The following is a 22,284-nucleotide window of genomic DNA, read 5'->3' on the forward strand; positions in this document are numbered from 1 at the left end:
AAATAGGAGTTTAGAAGAGCCAGTAGAGGAACTATACAAACAAATGAACAGACAACCCAACTTATTCAAAAGATGTGGAGTAAAGAAGAACAAGTTAGCGAAGCAACGGTTGAAAGGATAATGAAAGGAACAGATGAGATTAAAGTAAGCAAATTTAGAGCGCTGAAATTAAAATTCTTTCTAAAACGGTACAGAACTCCAGCCCAGCTTGCTAATATGGTAGCAGGATTGAATTCTAGCTGTTGGCACTGTAAACAAGCCAAGGGATGGTTTTCCCATATGTACTGGGAATTCCCAGAGGTAAAGGAATTCTGGAAAAAAATCCTAAAGGTTATTAATGAAATTTTTAAAGGGAAGCTTTCAATAGATTTTGATTTCATGACAATGGGTATAATTTAAAATTTAAAAATTGTGTGGGAAAATTTAAAAATTGTAAGAACATAATATATGTATGTAAGAAATCTTAAACTCGAATAAAATAAAATTTAAAAAAAGAAAGTAATGCAAAACAGATTAATCAATTCCAGACTTTTAAAAACAACTCCTAAAACAGCAATTTAACATGAATTTTACTATCTAACGAGAGCATTGATCCATAAAATGAAAGCAATAATCAATGTACTGTACTATAAAGAAAACAGTACTGTACATTAAAATTAAAATTATTATTTTTTCTTACCTGCACTGATTGATAGACATTGTTTGGATGGGGGGGGGGGGCTTTTATACATTGCCGCAGTCACACAATCAATCAAAAACAGAGAACAAGCCACAGTCACAAAAACGAAAAAGCCAAATAAAAACGCAATTTCTTTTAGCAAAAAAAAAAAAAAAACATATAAGCTCCAAATATCACCTCAGAACACTGCAACTGGAAATGGAAGGCTTTGATTACAATGGGGGGGCGCAAATTAGCAGCGGAACAGTGAAAACAGAAGGAAGAAGGCTTTGATTCCAATGCAGGGGGACACAAATTAGCAGCGGAACAGTGAAAACAGAAGCTCAGGAGCACGTTCGGCTTCCGAAGCAAAGTTCGCAAACTGGAACACTGACTTCCAGGTTTGCAGCATTCGAGTTCAAAGTTGTTCAGGAACTAAGCTGTTTGAAAACTGAGGTACCACTGTATATAGACATGGTTGCCATACATCCAGAATTGTAAACAACGTCTGGGCGGAAATTGCTGAAATGTCCGGGAAAATCTCGACATATGGCAGCCCATGTCGCAAGCGTAGATTTCGGCAAACTTCACTTGAAATGGATACGCCGCCCCCGCCCCCCCCCAGTTCCTTCAAGCCCTCCTCAGAAGGCTTGGTTTCAGACTCTTGATAATCTTGATTGACTCCTCTGCATCATCTTCATGAAGTTTTCCCTTAGCATATAGCAAGCTTTCAAACTGTGAGTTTTGTTCTGCAAATCCATTTTTTAAAATCTAACTTAAATGTTGCATTCAACTGATGGTAACTTGACCAGTCTCCCTCCCACCTAGAGGAAGAAGTTCCCTTTATAGGGACCCCACATACAATGAAGCAATACCACACGGCCCTAAACCTAACCTCCCAATACATCAACCTCAGCGGGTAAACATTCGCTCTGCTGTGTCAAAGTTTTACTGGACGTTTGGACAATATTGGCAAGAGCACCTGTAATCTCACAGTTATCACTTCCGTCCAAACCAGTAAGTATTTACTGTCTGTAATTATGACAATCGGACCAATGCCCAGATGACTTAAGCCCTATATCAAACACCTCTCCATGGGTCCCCCCCCCCCAAATATGGACATTCTCAGACTTACAGAATTCCTTCTCATGGTCATGAAGGAATCTGAAGAGATGTTCCTTCCGACGGAAGCATCTTCCACAGTCTAAGCACTGAAAGGGTTTCTACCCTGTATGGATTCTTTGATGGGAAGTGAGATGCCCACTCTGACGAAAGCTCTTTCCACATTCCAAGCACTGATATGGTTTTTCCCCTGTATGAATTCTGTGATGAGAAGTGAGAGTGTCCTTTCGACTGAAGCTCTTTCCGCATTCCAAGCACTGAAAGGGTTTCTGCCCTGTATGGATTCTTTGATGGGAAGTGAGATGTTGTCTGTGACTGAAGCTCTTTCCACAATCCAAGCACTGATATGGTTTCTCCCCTGTATGGATTCTTTTATGGATTATGAGATGGGGGCTTTGACTGAAACTCTTCCCACATTCAAAGCACTGATAGGGTTTCTCCCCTGTATGGATTCTTTGATGCAAAGTGAGACTGTGGCTGTGGCTGAAGCTCTTTCCACATTCCAAGCACTGATGTGGTTTCTCTCCTGTATGAACTTTTTGATGGGAATAGAGACTCCGACTGTGGGTGAAGCTCTTGCCACATTCCAAGCACTGATAGGATTTCTCCCCCGTATGAATTCTTTGATGAAAAGTGAGATAGTCCTTTCGACTGAAGCTCTTTCCACATTCCAAGCACTGAAAGGGTTTCTGCCCTGTATGGATTCTTTGATGGGAAGTGAGATGTTGTCTGTGACTGAAGCTCTTTCCACAATCCAAGCACTGATATGGTTTCTCCCCTGTATGGATTCTATTATGGATTATGAGATGGGGGCTTTGACTGAAACTCTTCCCACATTCAAAGCACTGATAGGGTTTCTCCCCTGTATGGATTCTTTGATGCAAAGTGAGACTGTGGCTGTGGCTGAAGCTCTTTCCACATTCCAAGCACTGATGTGGTTTCTCTCCTGTATGAACTTTTTGATGGGAATAGAGACTCCGACTGTGGGTGAAGCTCTTGCCACATTCCAAGCACTGATAGGATTTCTCCCCCGTATGAATTCTTTGATGAAAAGTGAGATAGTCCTTTCGACTGAAGCTCTTTCCACATTCCAAGCACTGAAAGGGTTTCTGCCCTGTATGGATTCTTTGATGGGAAGTGAGATGTTGTCTGTGACTGAAGCTCTTCCCACATTCTAAGCACTGATAGGGTTTCTCCCCTGTATGAACTTTTTGATGGGAATAGAGACTCCGACTGTGGGTGAAGCTCTTCCCACATTCCAAGCACTGATAGGGTTTCTCCTCTGTATGAATTCTTTTGTGGGTAGTGAGATCCCCATTTTGACGAAACCTCTTTCCACACTCCAAGCACTGATAGGGTTTCTCCCCTGTATGAATTCTTTGATGGGAAGTGAGACTATGGCTGTGACGGAAGCTCTTCCCACATTCGAAGCACTGATATGGTTTCTCCCCTGTATGACTTCTTTGATGGGAAGTGAGACCCTGCCTCTGACTGAAGCTTTTTCCACATTCCAAGCACTGAAAGGATTTCTCCCCTGAATGAATTCTTTGATGGGAAGTGAGATTTGAGCTGCAACTGAAGCTCTTCCCACATTCCAGGCACTGAAAGGGTTTCTCCCCTGTATGAATTCTTTGATGGGAAGTGAGACTGTGGCTGTGACTGAAGCTCTTTTCACATTCCAGGCACTGATAGGGTTTCTCCCCTGTATGGATTCTTTAATGGCAAGTGAGTTGTGCGCTTTGATTAAAGCTCTTTCCACATTCTAAGCACAGATAGGGGTTCTCCTCTGTATGAATTCTTTTGTGGGTAGTGAGACCCCCATTTTGACGAAACCTCTTTCCACACTCCAAGCACTGATAGGGTTTCTCCCCTGTATGAATTCTTTGATGGCAAGTGAGATGTATGTTTTGATTAAAGCTCATTCCACATTCCAAGCACTGATAGGGTTTCTCCCCTGTATGAATTCTTTGATGGGAAGTGAGATTTGAGCTGCAACTGAAGCTCTTTCCACATTCAAAGCACTGATAGGGTTTCTCCCCCGTATGAATTATTTGATGGGAAGTGAGATTATACTTCCGATTGAAGCTCTTTCCACATTCTCTGCAGTGATACAATTTCTCTCCTCTGTGAATTCTTTCATGTGAAGTGAGGCTATCCCTCCGAATGAAGCTCTTTCGTTGATGGGAGGTGGACTGGGAGGTCTGGCCGATGTTCTCTCCATACTCTGAATATTTATTTGATTTCTCCGATATGTGGATTCTGTTGTGGTCCCCCTTGTTCTTCCCTTCCCATTCATCACCATCTGCAATGACGAGAGAAGATAATTATCGCCTCAGGAAGAAATGGAGCTCCAGATTATTGAACAGAGTTCCCCGCCCCCCCAACTCACTAAGAGACTTGACAGTGCTTCGTTTCAGCCTCAAGAGGACTTCCTTGAAGTCTAAATTAATGGCATTGTAGATGTGTGGCATCTTCAACCCCCCAACATTTGAGCACGCCTGAGGGGTGCCAGACTCTCTTGAAACCAATGGGCCACACTGCCAGCATACTGTGACCGGGGCACAGATGACACAGAACCATCAAACCCACCACCTGACCCCTCCTCCAGCAATGCACTGCCATGTTAGGGTAAGTCGTGCTAACTCTGCATCGCTGCCCTGGACCCCAACCCCACTCAGAGCGAAGGGGACGTGCTTCACATCCATTATTGAACAACGTTAATGAATGCTTGTGATAAAGGAAGGACTGAAGTTAGATGTGAGGCCTTACAATAGTTTTCACTGCCTTTGTTTCCTGGTAATAACTGACATATTGCTTGGCTTTTATCTGGGATAGATTTGATTTGGCTCAATCCTGGAATCCACCCCATATGCAAGGTCAGTCATCTCTTTGGTCAATCAAATGCAAACAGAAGCCAAAACAACAAACCTGACAGAAGTTACTTCAACTTCCCTAAAAACTCTCAAGCCCACATTTAAGAAGGCCTGGGTGGTTCAGACAAGCCTGGTCATTGTTTCAAAATGCATGACTAGACAAAGAATATTCACAAACCGTTGATATCCCTCCATTCAGGGCTCACGGTGTGGATGTTAGAATCCCAGATGCTGTTGGTCTCCATTCAAATAGTGGAGGTTCATCAAATAGAGCAGGGATGTCCAACAGGTCGATCACGATCTGCTGGTAGATCCCTGCGAGGTTTTGGTCAATCACAGTCGATCACTGACCCCCTCCCGGATCCTCCCTCGATTGTTGGAGAATGGAAGACAGAGCTTACAAACCGAGGCTGGAGGCTGTTTTCCCCCCAGCGCTCCTTTGGTGAGTTGCTAATAAAAGCTCAACAACTTTGACCTGAACCCCTACAAAACAGGGGTAGATCACTCCAAGTTTTGAATTCTGTGAGTAGATCGCAGTCTCTTGGAAGCTGGCCACCCCTGAAATAGAGGTAGGCATGGAATTTCAAAATTGATGTTATGATCTAACAGGGAATTTTAACGAGAGGCTCCATGATCCCTCAATTCTCCTTCTTGACTTCCTTATGAAAAGCTCTCTTGTCAGGATCCAGCAACGTCCCTGCCTCCTCTGAAACAAGCAGGATCATCTTCACCTGCACACTCCTCATCAGCTGTTGCCTCAATCTAAATTTGGTCTAAATTTAAACCTTTTTCTAAATATCTTTCTTCACTTTGAATCTCCTCTCATTTTCATGAGGAGACCAACTCTGTATTGTTTAATTGGTAACAGAAGATGGAAAATGACTATTACTCACACTTAATCTAAGCACGACAGTCACAAGAGCTTCTGACTAGGAATTCGGCTATGCGATGTTGAATGTTCTCTGTTCTCCGCTGTTTACCCTTTTTTGTTTCAATTTATACCAATTCATGAACCCAGAACTCATACACTGATCACCAACGAGGAACGACATGTTATTCCTGCAAATTTATTTAGTCTACATATTTGTATCATATATTAGTCTTATATGATCCTTGTTTTTAAAGGAAAATGAAGTTATTCCTAAAAGAAAAGAAAAAGGCAAAACACAGAGGCCCCATCTACAGTCAATCCTGAAATTAGGATCAGGTAATTTAAAGAATCATGGCTTCTAGTGCTGCGCAATGGATCAGTGAGTTCTCTGACATTGGTAGGGCATTCAGAGCACAGTACTGGCGCCAATACATCGCGGTGGCCGGGGAGCTGTGACGTATTCCTGGGCTAAATTCCCTGCAGATGTCAAAGGCGCTGGAAGGCAGGTGGAGGAGCCCAAAAAGGTGCCCACCTTCTCAAACTCCATCCGCCTGCCTGCCTCATCCCACCCCCAAAATGAGCAAGCCCCAGTACCTCTCCAGCCCCATCCATCCATGTCCCCATCTTCCCTCCCCTGGGACTCACCAGATCCCTCGGAGGTCCCTGGGAGGGAACGCTCAGAGGCTGTGAGGAGGGATGCAGGAGACAACCTGACCAGGTCAGCTGTCCATCTTCCCCCTTCCATCCTCGCTAGGTTTACAGATTCAGTCTCTTTCATCCTTCCTGAGAAGTCGAGAAGCCACCACAAGCTGCAGGGTCCTGGGAGAGAGGAAAAAACAAAGGGAGCCTCAGAGGCCCTGCAGGGATTCTCCTGCCCTAGATATTCCCCTGCTCCTGGAGAAGCACGAATGGGGCAGCCCCTTCCCAACAGAAACCCCATTTGCAACATCTACAGTGATTCCCATTTAATCTGTTTGCACCTCACCCCACTTCGTAAGGCTGGCATGGTATGCACAGTAGTGACTGAGAGTGGACCCCATTGAACTCAGTGGGGCTTATGGATAGAACTTGGCGCAAAAACCAGGCACCATCCTGTCCCCAAGCCTGAAAACTGCAACCCCAGAGCATGGGCAGAATACAGCCGAGTAGCTATTACATGTAGGTGCCCCCACATCTCAATGCAAGAGATGACTTTGGAGTTGAGCTGGCTGGGCCCCAAACCTCTTTCTGCTCATCATTAGAGCTGCTGAGAGACCCTAGAAGATTGGTAATAGGATCTGGCTCCTGCTGTTTCTTAGCCACCTCCTCATTTTCTTTATTCACGCAAAATGGAGTGATTTTTGGTTGTGCTTTCTTTAGAGAAGCTCTCTTTGGAGCAGGGCCCGTGGCACTCTGGGAGAGACCAGAAATTCTGTAACCACTCCAGGTCAACACCATCTTTCCCCTTAATTCCTTATCATGTTTCCTTATACCATTTGTAGCAATTAAAGCTTTTCTAACTTTAGTCTGCAGCAACTTCTGTGTCATTCACTTAGTGTTCTGCAGAATGCGGAGGCTAGACTGGTGACTGGGAGTGGCTGCTGGAACCATGTAAGACCACTCCTAAAGGATCTACATTGGTTTCCAGTATGTTTCCAAGCAGAATTTAAAGTGTTGATGCTGACCTTTAAAGCCCTAAATGGCCTCGGCCCAGGATACCCGAAGGAGCGTCTCCACCCCCATCGTTCAGCCTGGACCCTGAGGTCCAGCACCAAGGGCCTTCTGGCGGTTCCCTCAGTGCAAGAAGAGAAGTTACAGGGAAGCAGGCTGAGGGCCTTCTTGGTAGTGGCCCCCTCCCTGTGGAACACGCTCCCATCAGATGTCAAGGAGATGATGTAACCTTTAGAAGACACCTGAAAGCAGCCCTGTATATTGTATGTGCTGGAAGCCGCCCTGAGTGTCTGGGAAAACCCAGTGAACTGGGTAGCAGGTAAATACTATTGTTATTATTATTATTCGCACAGGATGTTGATGGCGGTGGCAGCTTCACCCCAGTGCCTTGCCAGGGCAGGAGGGGCATGGTCTTCCTAAAAATATTGAGCTGAGCAAGGCTGGATGCAGCTCCTGCTCCCAAGAGTGGCACGTGCCAGTCTGTGCACTTGCTCTGCTGGGAGGGGGCAGATGTTTAACAAGGTTGGAAACCAGATCTCACCCGGCCCTAGGGACTCCTCCCAAGAATCCTGGGGGCCAGAATTGGTTCAGGACCCTGAGAGTTGCAAGGAGACAAAGACTGCAATTCCCAGAGTGGTCACCAATCCCCCCTTCTTGCCAGGGATCTCTGGGAATTGTATTTGGGTAGATGGTGGGAGAGGGTCTCCCCTCCAGTCTCCACACTTGGGGGGGGCTGTATCTCCCCACTCCACAGGGCTTCTCCTTCCTCGGAGTCCTTGGATGCTTCTCTGTGTTATCAAATGTGACTTTCCCCTCAATCTGAAGGGGGCTTATTTGCATGCCCTCTTTTTGTTGCCCCAAAGACTCCTCCCCCAAAGGGAAGGCAGCATCTTGATCCAAAGGAAGAACAGAGTCGCAGACCTGCTGGACACTCAGCCCCTCCCTGGCTTGGCAGAGAGGAATTGGGGGCAGGACCCTCTGCTCCCTGACTTGGGGGTCTCCCCCCCCCCATGCATGAGCCGAACGGGGGGGTTGCCTCCTCCCTTGCAGCCCTGGGACCCCCTTCTCCCCGCTGCACCCCAAGGGGGAAGAGAGAAGAGACTCACCAGATTCCAGGAGGGGCACCGAGGAAGTTTTTGCAAAGCAGAGAGAACAAAGCAGCCTCCTCTTTGCTCGCAGGAAGGGACTGGGCAGGGAGGGGCTTCTGCTGGGGAGGACCTTGCCCTCCCCCGCCCTCCCCTTCCTGTCCTCTCTAGGAATCCAGCTCTGCTCCTTTTAACCCTTGGCAAGCCGAGGGCACCCAGACCGCCCCTCCCCCCCCCGGCTGCTTCTGCGCTCTAGGGCTGCCCTCCCTTCTCCATCTGTGCCAAGGACTCTGCATCAAGGGCCCCCCCCATCTTATGCAGAGTGACGACAAGGGAGGTGGGGGTTCCCCGTTACCATTCTGCCGTGTGCATCTGGATCCCTACTTTGAAATGACTAAATAAGTGAATGTTTACGCAGCCTTCTCAAGAGCACAGAGGGGGGAGGGGCAGCTGCCCCCAAACAATGAAAATTGTTAAAACAAAAAAAAAAATTTCCTTCCAGTAGCACCTTAAAGACCAACTAAGTTAGTTCTTGGTATGAGCTTTCGTGTGCATGCACACTTCTTCAAAAATTCAAAAAAAAATTTTGTTTTGACTATGGCAGACCAACACGGCTACCTATCTGTAATGAAAATTGTTGTTTACTGAGTTGAATAGGATCCAAAATGCAGCAGTCTGATTGGTCCTAGACCAATAGGATTCAGAATGCAACAGTCTGATTGGTCCTGGAGCAATGCAGCAGTATGATTGGTCTGCAGGAGCCACCCAATCCAGCTCCAGATGGAAGTGAATCCACAACCTGATTGGCCTACAGGAGAATTCTGGAATTAGCCAATTACGTGCAGCTCATTGTGTAAATAATGTATATAAAGCAGATACTTTGGGTGAACTTTCATTCCTCCTCACCACTATGAGCTGAATAAAGAGCATGAAATCCACTCTCGACTCTGGGTATATTTCAAAAATCTAGAAAAAATACACGCGCACGCGCGCGCACACACACACACAAAAATCCTGGCTACTCCAGGAAGCGAAGACGCCAGGGATGAAGAGCAAGGTGTTCTCTCCAGGCTGCAAAACCCCAGAGTGCATTTTCATGAACACAAGGAGAATCACAGCACCAAAGAACAAGATCCTGCAGTTCAGGATACAATTACAAGTTAGGAGTCAGTAGCTAAAAAGAAGTGGCAACTCAGTCACCTGTTGGAAGGCAATTCAGTGTGGAATCCTAGAACGGCGGGAGATGGATGTGTTACTGGGGAATTGGTGGAGGGGGGGTGAGAGAGACACCCCCAGCCTTGCCTCTCCACAAAGAGCCTCCGCTGCACATTGTCAAATGTCACAGTCACTGATAAATGCATCTTATGTATTGGCTCAATGGGAAAACTTTAGAAATTCATAAGAAATCACATCGTTGAATCTTCTCAGTTCCAATGGCATGTAGGACCCAGGTATAAGGGTTGAGGTGACTGAGCCCAGCATAATCCCCCAAGATGTACAGTCATGGCTGTAGGGGCTTCCCAAGGTGATATCCTGCCCCAAGCATGTCAGACAGGCAACCATCTCATTCACCATGCCTACCCACCCCATAGTGGGACAAGACAAAGGGGTGTATTTAACTTGACTCAAGGACCAGGGAGGGACACGGGTGGCACTGTGGGTTAAACCACAGAGCCTAGGACTTGCTGATCGCAAGGTCGGTGGTTCGAATTCCCGCGACGGGGTGAGCTCTCATTGCTCTGTCCCTGCTCCTGCCAACCTAGCAGTTCGAAAGCATGTCAAAGTGCAAGTAGATAAATAGGTGCTGCTCTGGCGGGAAACGGCATTTCCGTGTGCTGCTCTGGTTCGCCAGAAGCGGCTTTGTCATGCTGGCCACATGACCCGGAAGCTATACACCGGCTCCCTTGGCCAATAAAGCGAGATGAGTGCCACAACCCCCGAGTCGGCCACGACTGGACCTAATGGTCAGGGGTCCCTTTACCTTTTAAGGACCAGGGAACTGTAAATGCTTTCCTTTGCACTGTGATGAAGTAAGTGTGAAATACTATATTTGAGTGACAGGGGCAACCACTGGATCTCAGGTTCTACCTGAGACCACACCTTTCCTGTGACATACCTATGATGTATTGATGATGCTTCTGGAAATGTATGATGGGAAACTTTAAAATACTTATCTATCCATTGTTTGGGGTTTTTGGCTGCTTCATCTTTGTGGTAGTGGGAAGTCTTGTTGCAACAATTAAGATAATGCCACCGGGCCGCTGTTTGGCTTCTATGTCCTGGCTGAAGTCTCTCGCTTGTGACCCCCGACCGGAACCTATGGGAGCCAAGGTTAGGCAATTGTGGGGTGCTCCAATGACTCTCTTTTTCTTTTTCCTCTTCTTTCACCACCCATCATAGCAGAGTAAGATTGTCTTCCATGAACATGGTCTCAACAGTGAGTCCGTAAGTGACTGTGGAGGCCAATTCTGGTTCCTGTTGTAAACAAAAAATCTGCCCTTTTCCCTTATGGGGTACCCAAGAGACCATATAGAGTCCTTACGTAGCTTCCCCATTGGTAAGAGGAAATGACAGAGGCCAACCAGAGAATATTGAGAAGCAAAGCAACTAGTAAACCTGATCTTTATTGATCTGTTGCAATAGGGTGCCCCCTTCACACGCAGGAAAGGAGGATGACCCCAGAATCAAGGTGTGCCTGCCCTTATATATACATTTTAAATTCACTGCCCTGGAGCTCAAGACCGCCCCTCTGTACATCATACATACATCACAGAAGGGGTGTAACGTAAGATCCCCCCCCCACATACCTACATCACAGAAAAGGCAGTCTACAGCGGAAATCTGAATGTGTTTTTCCTGTCTGCCAGGTTATCTGATTGCCTTTCCTGATAGTCTGTCACCCATTAAAATGCTGATTACTCAATTCCTGAGACAATGGGAAGGCTCCCTGACCCCCTCCCTCCTTGCAGAGAAAACATTTGGTCAGTTTGGGAATCAAAAATGATTTCAGGTCGGTCTTCCTGTGCTGATCTATGTACGTGCTTGGTTGGTGCATTTATGTACCACAGGGGCGTGGGACTTGTCAGTCTGTTCCCAACAGCAAGGGCTGGCGGACCAGCTGGCAGGGCTCCCTTGCCCGCTTGCTTGCTTACTCCAAGGCCATCTTAGTTCCTGGCACCCAGCACCCCCTGGCCAGCCCCAGAGGGACCATTCGCCTAGGGAGCTTGTAGCCAGGGCTGCTGCCACAAACAGCTGTGCAAGCCTTTGGGACGCAGAGACGCAAGAGGGCATCAGAGGAGGGAGCGAAGGAAAGAGGGACGGAGGCCAGTGTTGCCTGTGGCACCCCTGAGCATCCTTCACGGCACCCCAGGGTGCCAGGGCACACTGGTTGAAAACCGCTGCAGAATAGACTTTGTTTATGTCTTCAGGCTGTCAACTGTACAAAACAAATTTTACTACACTGTGGGCTTTATAAACAAGCCAGGAACCAATTCATCAAACCTATCTTGGTGAATTCGTCTGGTAAGTCTGATACCTTTTATCTCAAATATCTCCTTGGAAGATAAATGATATAACCGTGGCTGTGGCAAAATTCCTCTCGCGGGTAATAAGAATTAGAAATTGACATGCTCTGGATAAATAAATAAATAAATAAATAAATAAATAAATAAATAATACCCCGCCCATCTGGCTGGGCTTCCCCAGCCACTCTGTGCGGCTTCCAACAAAATATTAAAATACAGTAATGCACCAAACATCAAAAGCTTCCCTAAACAGGGTTGCCCAGAAATGTTTTTCCTGTATCTCTGCTATATTTTGTTTTCAAAATTGATTTTGAGGGTCTTTGGACTGTAATAAAGTGATTTAGTGCTCCCACTACAGCTTTTTTCACATTCACTTAGAGGGTTTATCCACAGCGTGGGTTCCCAGATGCACAGTCAGGCCATCACTCCCACTAAAGCTTTCTCCACACCCTGTACATTGATATGGTTTCTCCTTGGTGTGGGTTCTTTTGTGTAAAGTAAGGTGGTAATTGCGACTAAAGCTCTTTCCACACTCCAAACATTTAAAGGGTTTTTCCCCTGTGTGGGTTCTTTGATGTGCAGTGAGGCCTCCACTCTGGCAAAAGCTCTTTCCACACTCCATGCACTTGTGAGGTTTCACTCCTGTGTGGGTTCTCTGATGCACAGTAAGGTCACAGTTCCTATGGAAGCTCTTGCCACACTCCATGCATTTAAACGGTTTTGCCCACTTGTGGGTTCTTTGATGTGCAGCAAGGCCTCCACTCTGGCTAAAGCTTTTTCCGCACTCCATACATTTGTAAGGTTTCACTCCTGTGTGGGTCCTCTGGTGCTCAGTAAGGTCACTACTCTCATGGAATCTTTTCCCACATTCAATGCATATAAACAATTTATCCCATGTGTGTGTTCTTTGATGTGCAGTAAGGCTTTTACCATGTTTGAAACTCTTTTCACATACCATACATTTAAACGGTTTCTCCCCTGTGTGGGTTCTCTGATGTAAAGTAAGATGGTCACGTCGACTGAAGCTCTTTCCACACTCCATGCATGTAAATGGTTTCTCCCCTGTGTGAGTTCTTTGGTGCACATTTAGATCCCCACCACGACTGAAGCTCTTTCCACATTCTAAACATTTATATGCTTTCTCCTCTGTGTGGATGCTGTAACATATACTAGATTGTGATTGATACTTATATGGTTCACCACGCACTGGACATGTCTTCCTGCTGTTTCCTTTGAGATCTTGCGAATTCAGGGGTACATGGACATCAATGTCCTGAGTTGTGGTGGATTTCTCTTCCCCATTCATTGACTTTTGGGGTGCTTCTTGATTAGCAAATATCTCTTTCCATGCTTCATTCTCTGATGTCGCCATGGATGTCTCACTAATATTCTTATTATTCTGCCTATTACCTGTTTTGGGGGAGGGAGAAAAAGAAAATGTGTTTCAATTGCAAGGCAGAAGCAGATTCTTGTTATGGATCGAGCCCAGTTCTCTGCTTCTCCGATTCTATCATTTTCAAGCGTCTCCGCATCCTTCTCCCCAAGCCCTGCTGAATCTGAGGTTAGCTTCTGAATATGCTACAATCTCAGGACGACACCAAAATTCCTGTTCCACCTCCCACTTGCTGTTGTTGGGATAAATTATAAAGAGAGGTTCCTACACTGGAGGTATCCCTCTCAGAAACCTGACAGGAGACTCGATATGGTTAGTCAGCAGTCAAAGAAACTATTAGAGGCAAGAAGGCTCTCTTCAAAAAAATGAAGTCTTGCCCAAATGAAGAGAACGAAAAGGAACTCAAATTCCGGTCACGAAGAGGGCAAGCAGACACCAAAGGATGCTACAGAAGACTTTCTACGACAGCCTTTCTCCGCCTGTGGGTCCCCAGATGTCGTTGAACTACAACTCCCATCACCCCTAGCTAGCAAGGCCAGAGCTCAGGGATGATGGGAGTTGTAGTCCGACAACATCTGGAGACCCACAGGTTGAGAACTGCTGTTCTATGAGCTTCCTGCCCAGAACAGCCTGGCAACTGTTGACCATCTCTGCGCTGCACAGTTTATCTTAACAAGGGAAGAGGGGGTCCTTACCCAGAGAGACCAAGTTCCCATAATTCTCCATCGTGACCTCCCACTGCAGGGCTCTTTGGCCAGGATCCAACAGAGCCCACTCCTCCTCCGTGAAAAACACAGCCACCTCCTCGAAGGTCAGTGGGCCCTGGGGAGAAAAAAAAGGGTTAGAAAATATTTGCTCCTCGCGACTGACGTAGAGAGAGCTGTGATTCTGGCATTGCATGCCTCGATGACCCATTGGGTTGCTGGGGTTTATGCGGGCAGAACTCCAGTGAAGTAATAAGAGCACATCGTAGAAACATAGCCCCATAGAATTGTAGACTTGAATGGGACCTCCCCAACGGTCCTCTAGTCCAGGAATCTCAGTTTAAGCTTCCATGACCGAGGAGCAACCTCCAATACGGAGGTTTAAAATTCACCAAATGTTGCCTCCGCACACGTAGTAATATATGTTCCATGTTTCACATATAGGTAAAGGTAAAGGACCCCCGGATGGTTAAGTCCTGTCAAAGGTGACTATTGGGTTGCAGCGCTCATCTCGCTTTCAGGCCGAGGGAGCCGGCATTTGTCCACAGACAGTTTTCCAGGTCATGTGGCCAGCATGACTAAACTGCTACTGGCACAGGGAGGACCGTGACGAGTGCCAGAGTGCATGGAAACGTCATTTACCTTCCTGCTGCAGCGGTATCTATTTATCTACTTGCACTGGTATGCTTTCGAACTGCTAGGTTGGCAGGAGCTGGGACAGAGAAACGAGAGGTCACCCCGTTGCGGGGATTCGAACAGCTGACCTTCCGATCAGCAAGCCCGAGAGGCTCAGTGGTTTAGACCACAGTGCCACCCTGGTGCCTTCATTCACGTATAAAATGAGATGGTATCTCTAAGCTTCTAAACAGTTTTTAAAGCCCAACAGCTTGCTCTTAAGTCTCTCTCTGTGACTCTTACTACTACTACTACTACTACTACTACTACTAAATGTTATTTATACCCCGCCCTCCCCAGCCAAAGCCAGGCTCAGGGCGGCTAACACCAATAAAATTACAATAAAAACATAATAGAAAAAAACAAAATAAAGCCATTTAAAATACAGGTTAAAATGCAATTTAAAATGCAGTCTCATTTTAAAAGTAGCCGATAGATCAAGACCATAAGGGGAGGGAAACATAATGGTCAGACTGAGTCCAAACCAAAGGCCAGGGGGAACAGCTCTGTCTTGCAGGCCCTGCAGAAAGATTTCAAGTCCCGCAGGGCCCTAGTCTCTTGGGACAGAGCGTTCCACCAAGTCGGGGCCAGTACTGAAAAGGCCCTGGCCCTGGTTGAGACCAATCTAACCACCTTGTGACTTGGGACCTCCAAAGTGTTGTCATTTGTGGACCTTAAGGTCCTCCGCGGGGCAGACCAGGAGAGGAGGTCCCGTAGGTACGTGGGCCCTAGGCCGCAAATCTCTCTCGCAGCAAGCTCTTCTTGGTCTCCTCTCTTTCCTAAAACATTCCTGTTCAGTGGTTTGTTTGCATTTTCACAAACACACAGCACTTCTCTCTGAACACAGAACTGAGAAAAATGTGGGATGACTGTGGGAGACTCACAGGTGCAAGAACAGGCTAAGCCACCCTGCTACACGGTAAGTTCTATAACCAGGGTGTCTCTGGACCTCAAATTAAGACTCAAGCAAATAATAATATTTAGAACTTACTGGACTCCAGTCTGCTCGTTTATGAAAGGACTATCTAAGACATCTAGTTGCTGGAGATGTGACAGGGATTAAGTTTACCTAAAACATATGTTTGTACAATGTCCTAAGGGACGCGGGTGGTGCTGTGGTGTAAACCACAGAGCCTAGGGCTTGCCAATCAGAAGGTCAGCAGTTCGAATCCCCGCAATGGGGTGAGCTCCCGTTGCTCGGTCCTAACTCCTGCCCACCTAGCAGTTCAAAAGCACGTCAAGTGCAAGTAGATAAATAGGTACCGCTCCGGCGGGAAAGTAAATGGCATTTCCGTGCGCTGCTCTGGTTCGCCAGAAGCAGCTTAGTCACGCTGACCACATGACCCGGAAAAACTGTCTGCAGACAAACGTCGGCTCCCTTGGCCAGTAAAGCAAGATGAGCGCCACAATCCCAGAGTCGTTCGCAACTGGACTTAGCTGTCAGGGTCCCTTTTCCTTTACCTTTACAATGTCCTACATTGAAAAACTTTTGGAAGAAGGTAATAGAGATAAGCAGCATGACTGCAGAGGAAAATGTCATTTTGAATGATATACCCAACACATGGAATCTAACAAAGGGGCAATATGAGCGGACTCTCCTCACTCTCACTGCTGGTGTTGATGAACTGGAAAAATAAAAATGCAGCTCCCTTTAACGATTGGATTGAAGATTCATTTTTATAAATACCATATTAGGTTAACGTCTGGTTAACTACACTAACAATTCCCCACCCCCACCCCTTTTTGTAATGTAAACTTCTTTTCCGTGTCTTATGTACTTTTGTACTTCTTTATTTTTTCAATAAATAATGTAGAACACACAAAAAATTGCCCTGCTGTAAGACTTTAGGAAATCAGCCCTGAGTGCTCACTGGAAGGACAGATCGTGAAGCTGAGGCTCCAATACTTTGGCCACCTCATGAGAAGAGAAGACTCCCTGGAAAAGACCCTGATGTTGGGAAAGATGGAGGGCACAAGGAGAAGGGGACGACAGAGGACGAGATGGTTGGACAGTGTTCTCGAAGCCACAAACATGAGTCTGACCAAACTGCGGGAGGCAGTGGAAGACAGGAGTGCCTTGCATGCTCTAGTCCATGGGGTCACAAAGAGTCGGACATGACTAAACGACTAAACAACAACAAAGACTTGGGACTCCCTGCAGCTGCAATCTTGGGGGGGAAAGGGAATCTTTTACATTCCGCTTGGTCAGAATAAACCATTTCCTTAACACAGGTCCCTTTCCATCTGTTGTGATTCTACAAAGGAAGCAGAGATCCTTGGAAAGGGATCAAGGAGCAGATCCTTTCAAGTCCTGGCTAACACCACTTCCCAGATCCCAAGTTTTTTCCATCTCCTACCTGACCAGGCAACTGAACGAACACCATTTCTTCTTTGTCACACAGTAAGGAAAGGCTGGGATGATCTGGCAGAGGAGTTTGGCTGCCTATGAGCAAAAGGAAAAAAGGAAGCAGGTAGAATTTTTTTCCTGTCTCCTGTCACCTGCCCCGGTTCGCAACCCGAACTGCCTGGGTATACTTTGCAGGTATGCAGCTTGGGGATCAGGGTGGGTTTGATTTAAATCAAATCAATTTAAACCACAATTTAAATCACTAGTCAGTAATACTTGATTTAAATCTTTTTTAAAAAACAACAACACCACTCATTCTTGCTGTTATAATCTTAATATTTACAACCAGATAAAGGTTTCGTTTCTGGAATAATACATTTTCAGAGTAGTTTTTACAGGTATATCAAAAATTACTGATTTGGTTTTACTATTAAAAATACATAGAGTGAAATTATTGTAAGGTTTAATAGGTTAACTCTTGATATTCGGACAACTTTCCTGCTGTACTTTATTGGAAGGAGAATAACATTTTAAACAATTTAACTAAAACAATAACATATGTATCCATGTTTGCTAACTGATGTGGTTATACATTTCCACCCCCCCAAAAAAACCTTAAGACATAAAAACTTAAAACAAACCCTTATTTCCTGATGAATAGCCTTTGGACTATAATGTAACTTAAATAGGAAACTATCTTTAGAAAGATCTTTCCTCCAAAGGCATTTTGTTTTTAAAAATCCAATTTAATTTTTTTTAAAAACCCTGATTTAAATAAACAAAATCCAAAATTTTAAAAACCCCAGTTTTTGTTGTTGTTGTTTTTTAAAAAATCATTGATTTTTTTAATCCACTCTGTTAGAGATACATCTGGATTCAGTTTTGTCCCTTGAGACTTTGGTGATGCAAAGTGCCATCCATCAGCTTTGGCTAGTGGCCCAGCTGCACCCCTATATGGGCAGGAATAGCCTAAATTAGGCGTCCTCAAACTCAACCCTCCAAATGTTTTGAGACTGCAATTCCCATCATCCCTGACCACTGGTCCTGCTAGCTAGGGATCATGGGAGTTGTAGGCCAAAAAACATCTGGAGGGCCGAGTTAGAGGAAGCCTGGACTAACTTCTGTTGCCTTCGCTCTGGTAACCTCTAGGTTAGATTACATTATATTTTGTTGCTTTAATTTGTTTTCCTTTTTTTTTTTTTTGCTTTATTAACAATCTCTTATATCATACGACACATTTCATATAGCATATCTCGTATAACATATACATATACACATGTATGGTGCATCTTCTTGAGTAAACATATATATAATCTGTGTAAGAAAAAGCATATACAAGTAGTATTTTGTTTACTTACATAAATTAAACTGATTCGTATTTTTACTATCTTTTGTTGTCTTATCTATTTATTAACATGAATTAACAGGAAAGACAATCTGCGGGCAGGTAGGGTCTCAGGCTGCGTACCAGGTGGAGCTGATAAACAGCTGCCCTGGACACAGAATTAACCTGCGCCTCCATGGACAGCTGTGAGTCCAAAATGACTCCCAGGCTGTGCACCTGGTACTTCTGTCTTGTCAGGATTCAACCTCAATCTGTTAGCCACCATCCATCCTACAACCTTCAGCTGGAGCAGAATTCGCCGGTTAGTCATGGAGGCAAGACGGTTTGGGCATATAAAACCACCACCCACCCCCGAGACCGTGATCAAACCAAAAACCCACTCCCAATTCCTCCTTACTCAGCGAAGAGGAAGCATCCGTTCCACTGCCCTCCGGAATGGCTCTCCAGAACAGCTGCCTCCTCCTGGTGGCCGGCGGGACCTTCTCTGTGTCGTAAAATGGAAGGCCCCCATTTTTCAGCTTCTGGATCTGAAATAAAAATGGGGATCCTCACACCAGAAAAGGGATTAGGAAGAGGCCCCCTGATTTCACCATGGGGGTGGGGCAAACCAAACATTTGCACATTCTATCCTCCCCTTGGGGAGTTTAGCTCTTACAACGAATTCATACCAAAATAGCTGGGAAAGAGATTTCAGATGGGGAAACTCCACTGGACTGTCGAAATGGGATTTGGTATAAAAAAATGTAATGCTTTGATTCTGTTGTGGAAATTTGCTCCTTTTTTTTATTTGGCATGTGTTATTGAACTTTATTTTCTTTTATTGTAACAGATTAATGGGGCCGGGGCGGGGGAGGAATTCCAGGAGGTTGGACTAGATTGGGCATCCCCAAACATGGCCCTCCAGATGTTTTGGGATGATGGGAGTTGTAGGCCAAAAACATCTGGAGGGCCGAGTTTGCCTATGCCTGATGACTCTTTGGCAGGGTGGATTTGATTTAAATAAAATGGATTTAAATCACTAGTCTGTATGACTTGATTTAAATCTTTTCTCTTTTTTTTACAAAAAGACTCATTCTTGCTGGTATAATCTTAATATTTACAGCCAGATGAAGGTTTCGTTTTTGGAATAATAAATTTTCAGAGCAGTTTTTACAGTTACATTAAAAATTACTGATTTGGTTATACTATTAGAAATACATGGACAGATGGTTATGAAATTATTGTGAGGTTCAATAAGTTAACTGTTTACATTTGGACAACTTTTCTGCTGCACTTAAAAACAATTTAAACCATTTATTTAACTAAAGTATTTAACTAAAACAATAACATTATGGCATGTTTGTTAACTGATGTGGTTAAACAATGTTTTTTAAAAAAACACAGACTGAGTTTTAGCATGAAAAACTTAAAACAAATCTTTATTTCCTTTGGACTATAATGTAACTTAAATAGAAAACTATCTTTAGAAAGATTTTTACTCCAAAAGGATTTTAATTTAAAAATTTGATTTAAATTTAAAAATCTGATTTTTTTTTAATCATTGATTTTTATCCACCCTGCTATTTGGCTCCTTCCCAACTCCCATAATAATAATAATAATAATAATAATTTATTTATATCCCGCCCTCCCCAGCCGAAGCCAGGCTCAGAGTGGCTAACAACAGTAAAAGTAACACAGTTTACATAAAATCACAATCAATTAATTGAAATACATTCAAAAATCAATTCAGAGTCAAATTAATGGCAACCATCGGGCCAGAGTTCTATGAGGATTACAGTAGGAGGGGGTCAGACTGTGCCTTGGCCAAAGGCCAGGCAGAACAGCTCTGTCTTTCAGGCCCTGTGGAAAGATGTCAAGTCCCGCAGGGCCCTGGTCTCTTGTGACCTAGCGTTCCACCAGATCGGGGCCACAGCCAAAAAAGCCCTAGCTCTGGTTGAGGCCAGCCTAATCTCCCTGTGGCCTGGGACCTCCAAGACGTTTTTGTTTGAAGACCGTAAGGTTCTCCGTGGGCCATACCAGGAGAGGTGGTCCCGTAGGTACGATTTAAAGAAAGCGCTCTCACCTGCTCCCTTTCTTCCTGCCTCTTCTCTTCCACCTGGCTCAGGAGGAAGCCTTCGGCCAGGGCCACCGCCTGGGAGCTGGTCTCCGCTCCGCACTCCCTGACCCAGTTCTCCATCTCCGGGGGGAGGATAGTCAGGAACTGCTCCAGAACCACCAGGTCCAGCATCTGGGCCTTCGAGTGCTTTTCTGGCTTCAGCCACTGGCGGTAGAGGTGGTGGAGGCGGCTGCAGACCTCGCGGGGGCCCTCGGCCTCCTGGTAGCAAAACGCCCGGAAGTGTTGGCGCTGGACGTCTGAGCTGGCATTGCCCTCGCCCAGGATCTGCTGCACGTTCCTTTCCCAGACCTCCCCAGTGCTCCCAGTCTGGGTGACGTGGGGATCCTTTCCTCCCCAGGGAGCCACTGAGTCTGGCATTTCCATCTCCCAAAGTTCCCAGAAGGAATCCAAGGATTGCCTTGTTTTTGTTCCCAAGCCAAAGGCTGCCGGAATTTGATTGGCGTTGGAGGGGAGGACGTCGATGTCCGGCAAAGTTTGCAAGCCCCCCCTCTTGCACACGCCTAAGGAAAAGATGCTTTGCTAGGAGCAAACGGTGACCCCGGCTGGAACCTGTAAAAGACGGCAGAGACTTATAAGCAGCCAAGAGACATGGGGGAGCAGTGAAGGCAGTGTGGTGTAGTGGTTAGAGTGTTGAACTTGGACATGGGAGACGGAAGAAGAGGAGGAAGAGGAAGAATTTGCTATTTATACCCCACCCATCTGGCTGGATCTCCCCAGCCACTCTGGGCAGCTCCCAACAGAATACTAAAAACACGATAGAACACCAATCCTTAAAAACTTCCCTAAACAGGGTCGCCTTCAGTTGTCTTTTAAAAGTAAAATAGTTGTTTATTTCCTTGAAATCTGCTGGGAGGGTGTTCCACAGGGCATGCACCGCTACCGAGAAGGCCCTCTGCCTGGTTCCCTACAACCTCACTTCTCCAGCAAGGGAACTACCAGAAGGCCCTTGGAACTAGACCTCAGTGTCTGGACTGGTATACTGGGTATACTGGGCCAGGATTAAGAAGCCAAGAAGAGTCTGGTGATCAGGCCAGTGGCCAACAAGATTCCTGTGGGGATCTTGAAAGCAGGATCTGAGCACAAGAGGCCTCTCCTCTCCTGTAATTTCCAGCAACTGATACTCCGAATTATTGCTGACTTCCACTTGCTCACTTCAAAGGCTTTGCATGTCAACAAGGAAGTTCTAGGCCCTGCAACAGAACCTTTCAATATCTCTTCAAAAATTATTACTCTTACGTAATCCGCCAGGACAACCCTGATTTTCTTAAGTCTTTCAGGGCCCGGTGACCTTTGAGGAGGTGGCTGTGCAGCCAAGAAGCCCACTTAGGTTTTCTCTCCCCAACCTCAGTTGCATTTCCCCCCCACACACACCTCCCTTGGAGGAAGAGACAGCAGGGGCTGCTGGAGAGAGAGGTAAGTCCCAAAAGTGATTCTTCCCTCTCTCTCTCTTGGAAGAGTTAAGCCCAAGGCAGCCCATTAAAACTTGGACGGATTCCCCCCACAAACCTGCAGAGATTGTATTTCTACTCACAAGAGTTTCAGGAGCTGCAGCAAACAAGACAGCGAAGAAAAAGAGCGAAGAAGGAAAAAGGACTTAGAAAGGAACTTGGCAGGAGTATTATCTCCCTTACGAGAGATTTCATCCCCTGGTTCTGCTTCCTCGCCTCCTTCTTCCTACAAGGCAGAAGAGGGAGGGAGCCTGCTAAGCCCCGCCCACTTGGGAAACTTGACCTCAGGGCTCGGGTTAACCCTTCCGTGCCCGCAAGGTGAGTCAGCAGCTGCCTACTGCAATAGCGCCCTGATTATTATTTTTTTTTTTTTGCGGGGGGGGGTCTGGGACGAGATCCCAGGCTCGTTTGATGCTCTGCGCGCCCCCTCCCTTCCTCCGATGCCACCCTCCCCTCCTTCTTGCACGCCTCT

The 22,284-nt window shown here is 45.9% G+C and overlaps 2 protein-coding genes across 2 annotated transcripts; both read right to left on the reverse strand.

Moving 5' to 3' along the window:
* Positions 1-1,833: 1,833 nt before the first annotated feature.
* On the reverse strand, positions 1,834-22,283 carry LOC310755016 (uncharacterized protein). Its single transcript, XM_083631690.1, has 9 exons — positions 21,896-22,283; positions 20,311-20,913; positions 18,645-18,774; positions 18,261-18,305; positions 16,913-16,998; positions 13,872-13,998; positions 12,157-13,193; positions 6,681-6,916; positions 1,834-3,493 (listed from the first exon to the last, which is right to left on the reverse strand). The coding sequence occupies exons 2-9, from the start codon at positions 20,725-20,727 to the stop codon at positions 1,882-1,884; spliced, it is 3,690 nt and encodes a 1,229-aa protein (XP_083487816.1). The 5' UTR covers positions 20,728-20,913; positions 21,896-22,283; the 3' UTR covers positions 1,834-1,881.
* On the reverse strand, positions 3,491-8,436 carry LOC310755014 (uncharacterized protein). Its single transcript, XM_083631688.1, has 3 exons — positions 8,281-8,436; positions 6,170-6,343; positions 3,491-4,082 (listed from the first exon to the last, which is right to left on the reverse strand). Exons 2-3 carry the CDS (start codon positions 6,300-6,302, stop codon positions 3,496-3,498), a joined length of 720 nt encoding a protein of 239 aa, XP_083487814.1. The 5' UTR covers positions 6,303-6,343; positions 8,281-8,436; the 3' UTR covers positions 3,491-3,495.
* Position 22,284: the final 1 nt, after the last annotated feature.

This window comes from Podarcis filfolensis (genome assembly GCF_964270895.1).
Source record: "Podarcis filfolensis genome assembly, contig: HAP1_SCAFFOLD_81, whole genome shotgun sequence".
In the NCBI taxonomy this organism is placed as follows: Eukaryota; Metazoa; Chordata; class Lepidosauria; order Squamata; family Lacertidae; genus Podarcis; species Podarcis filfolensis.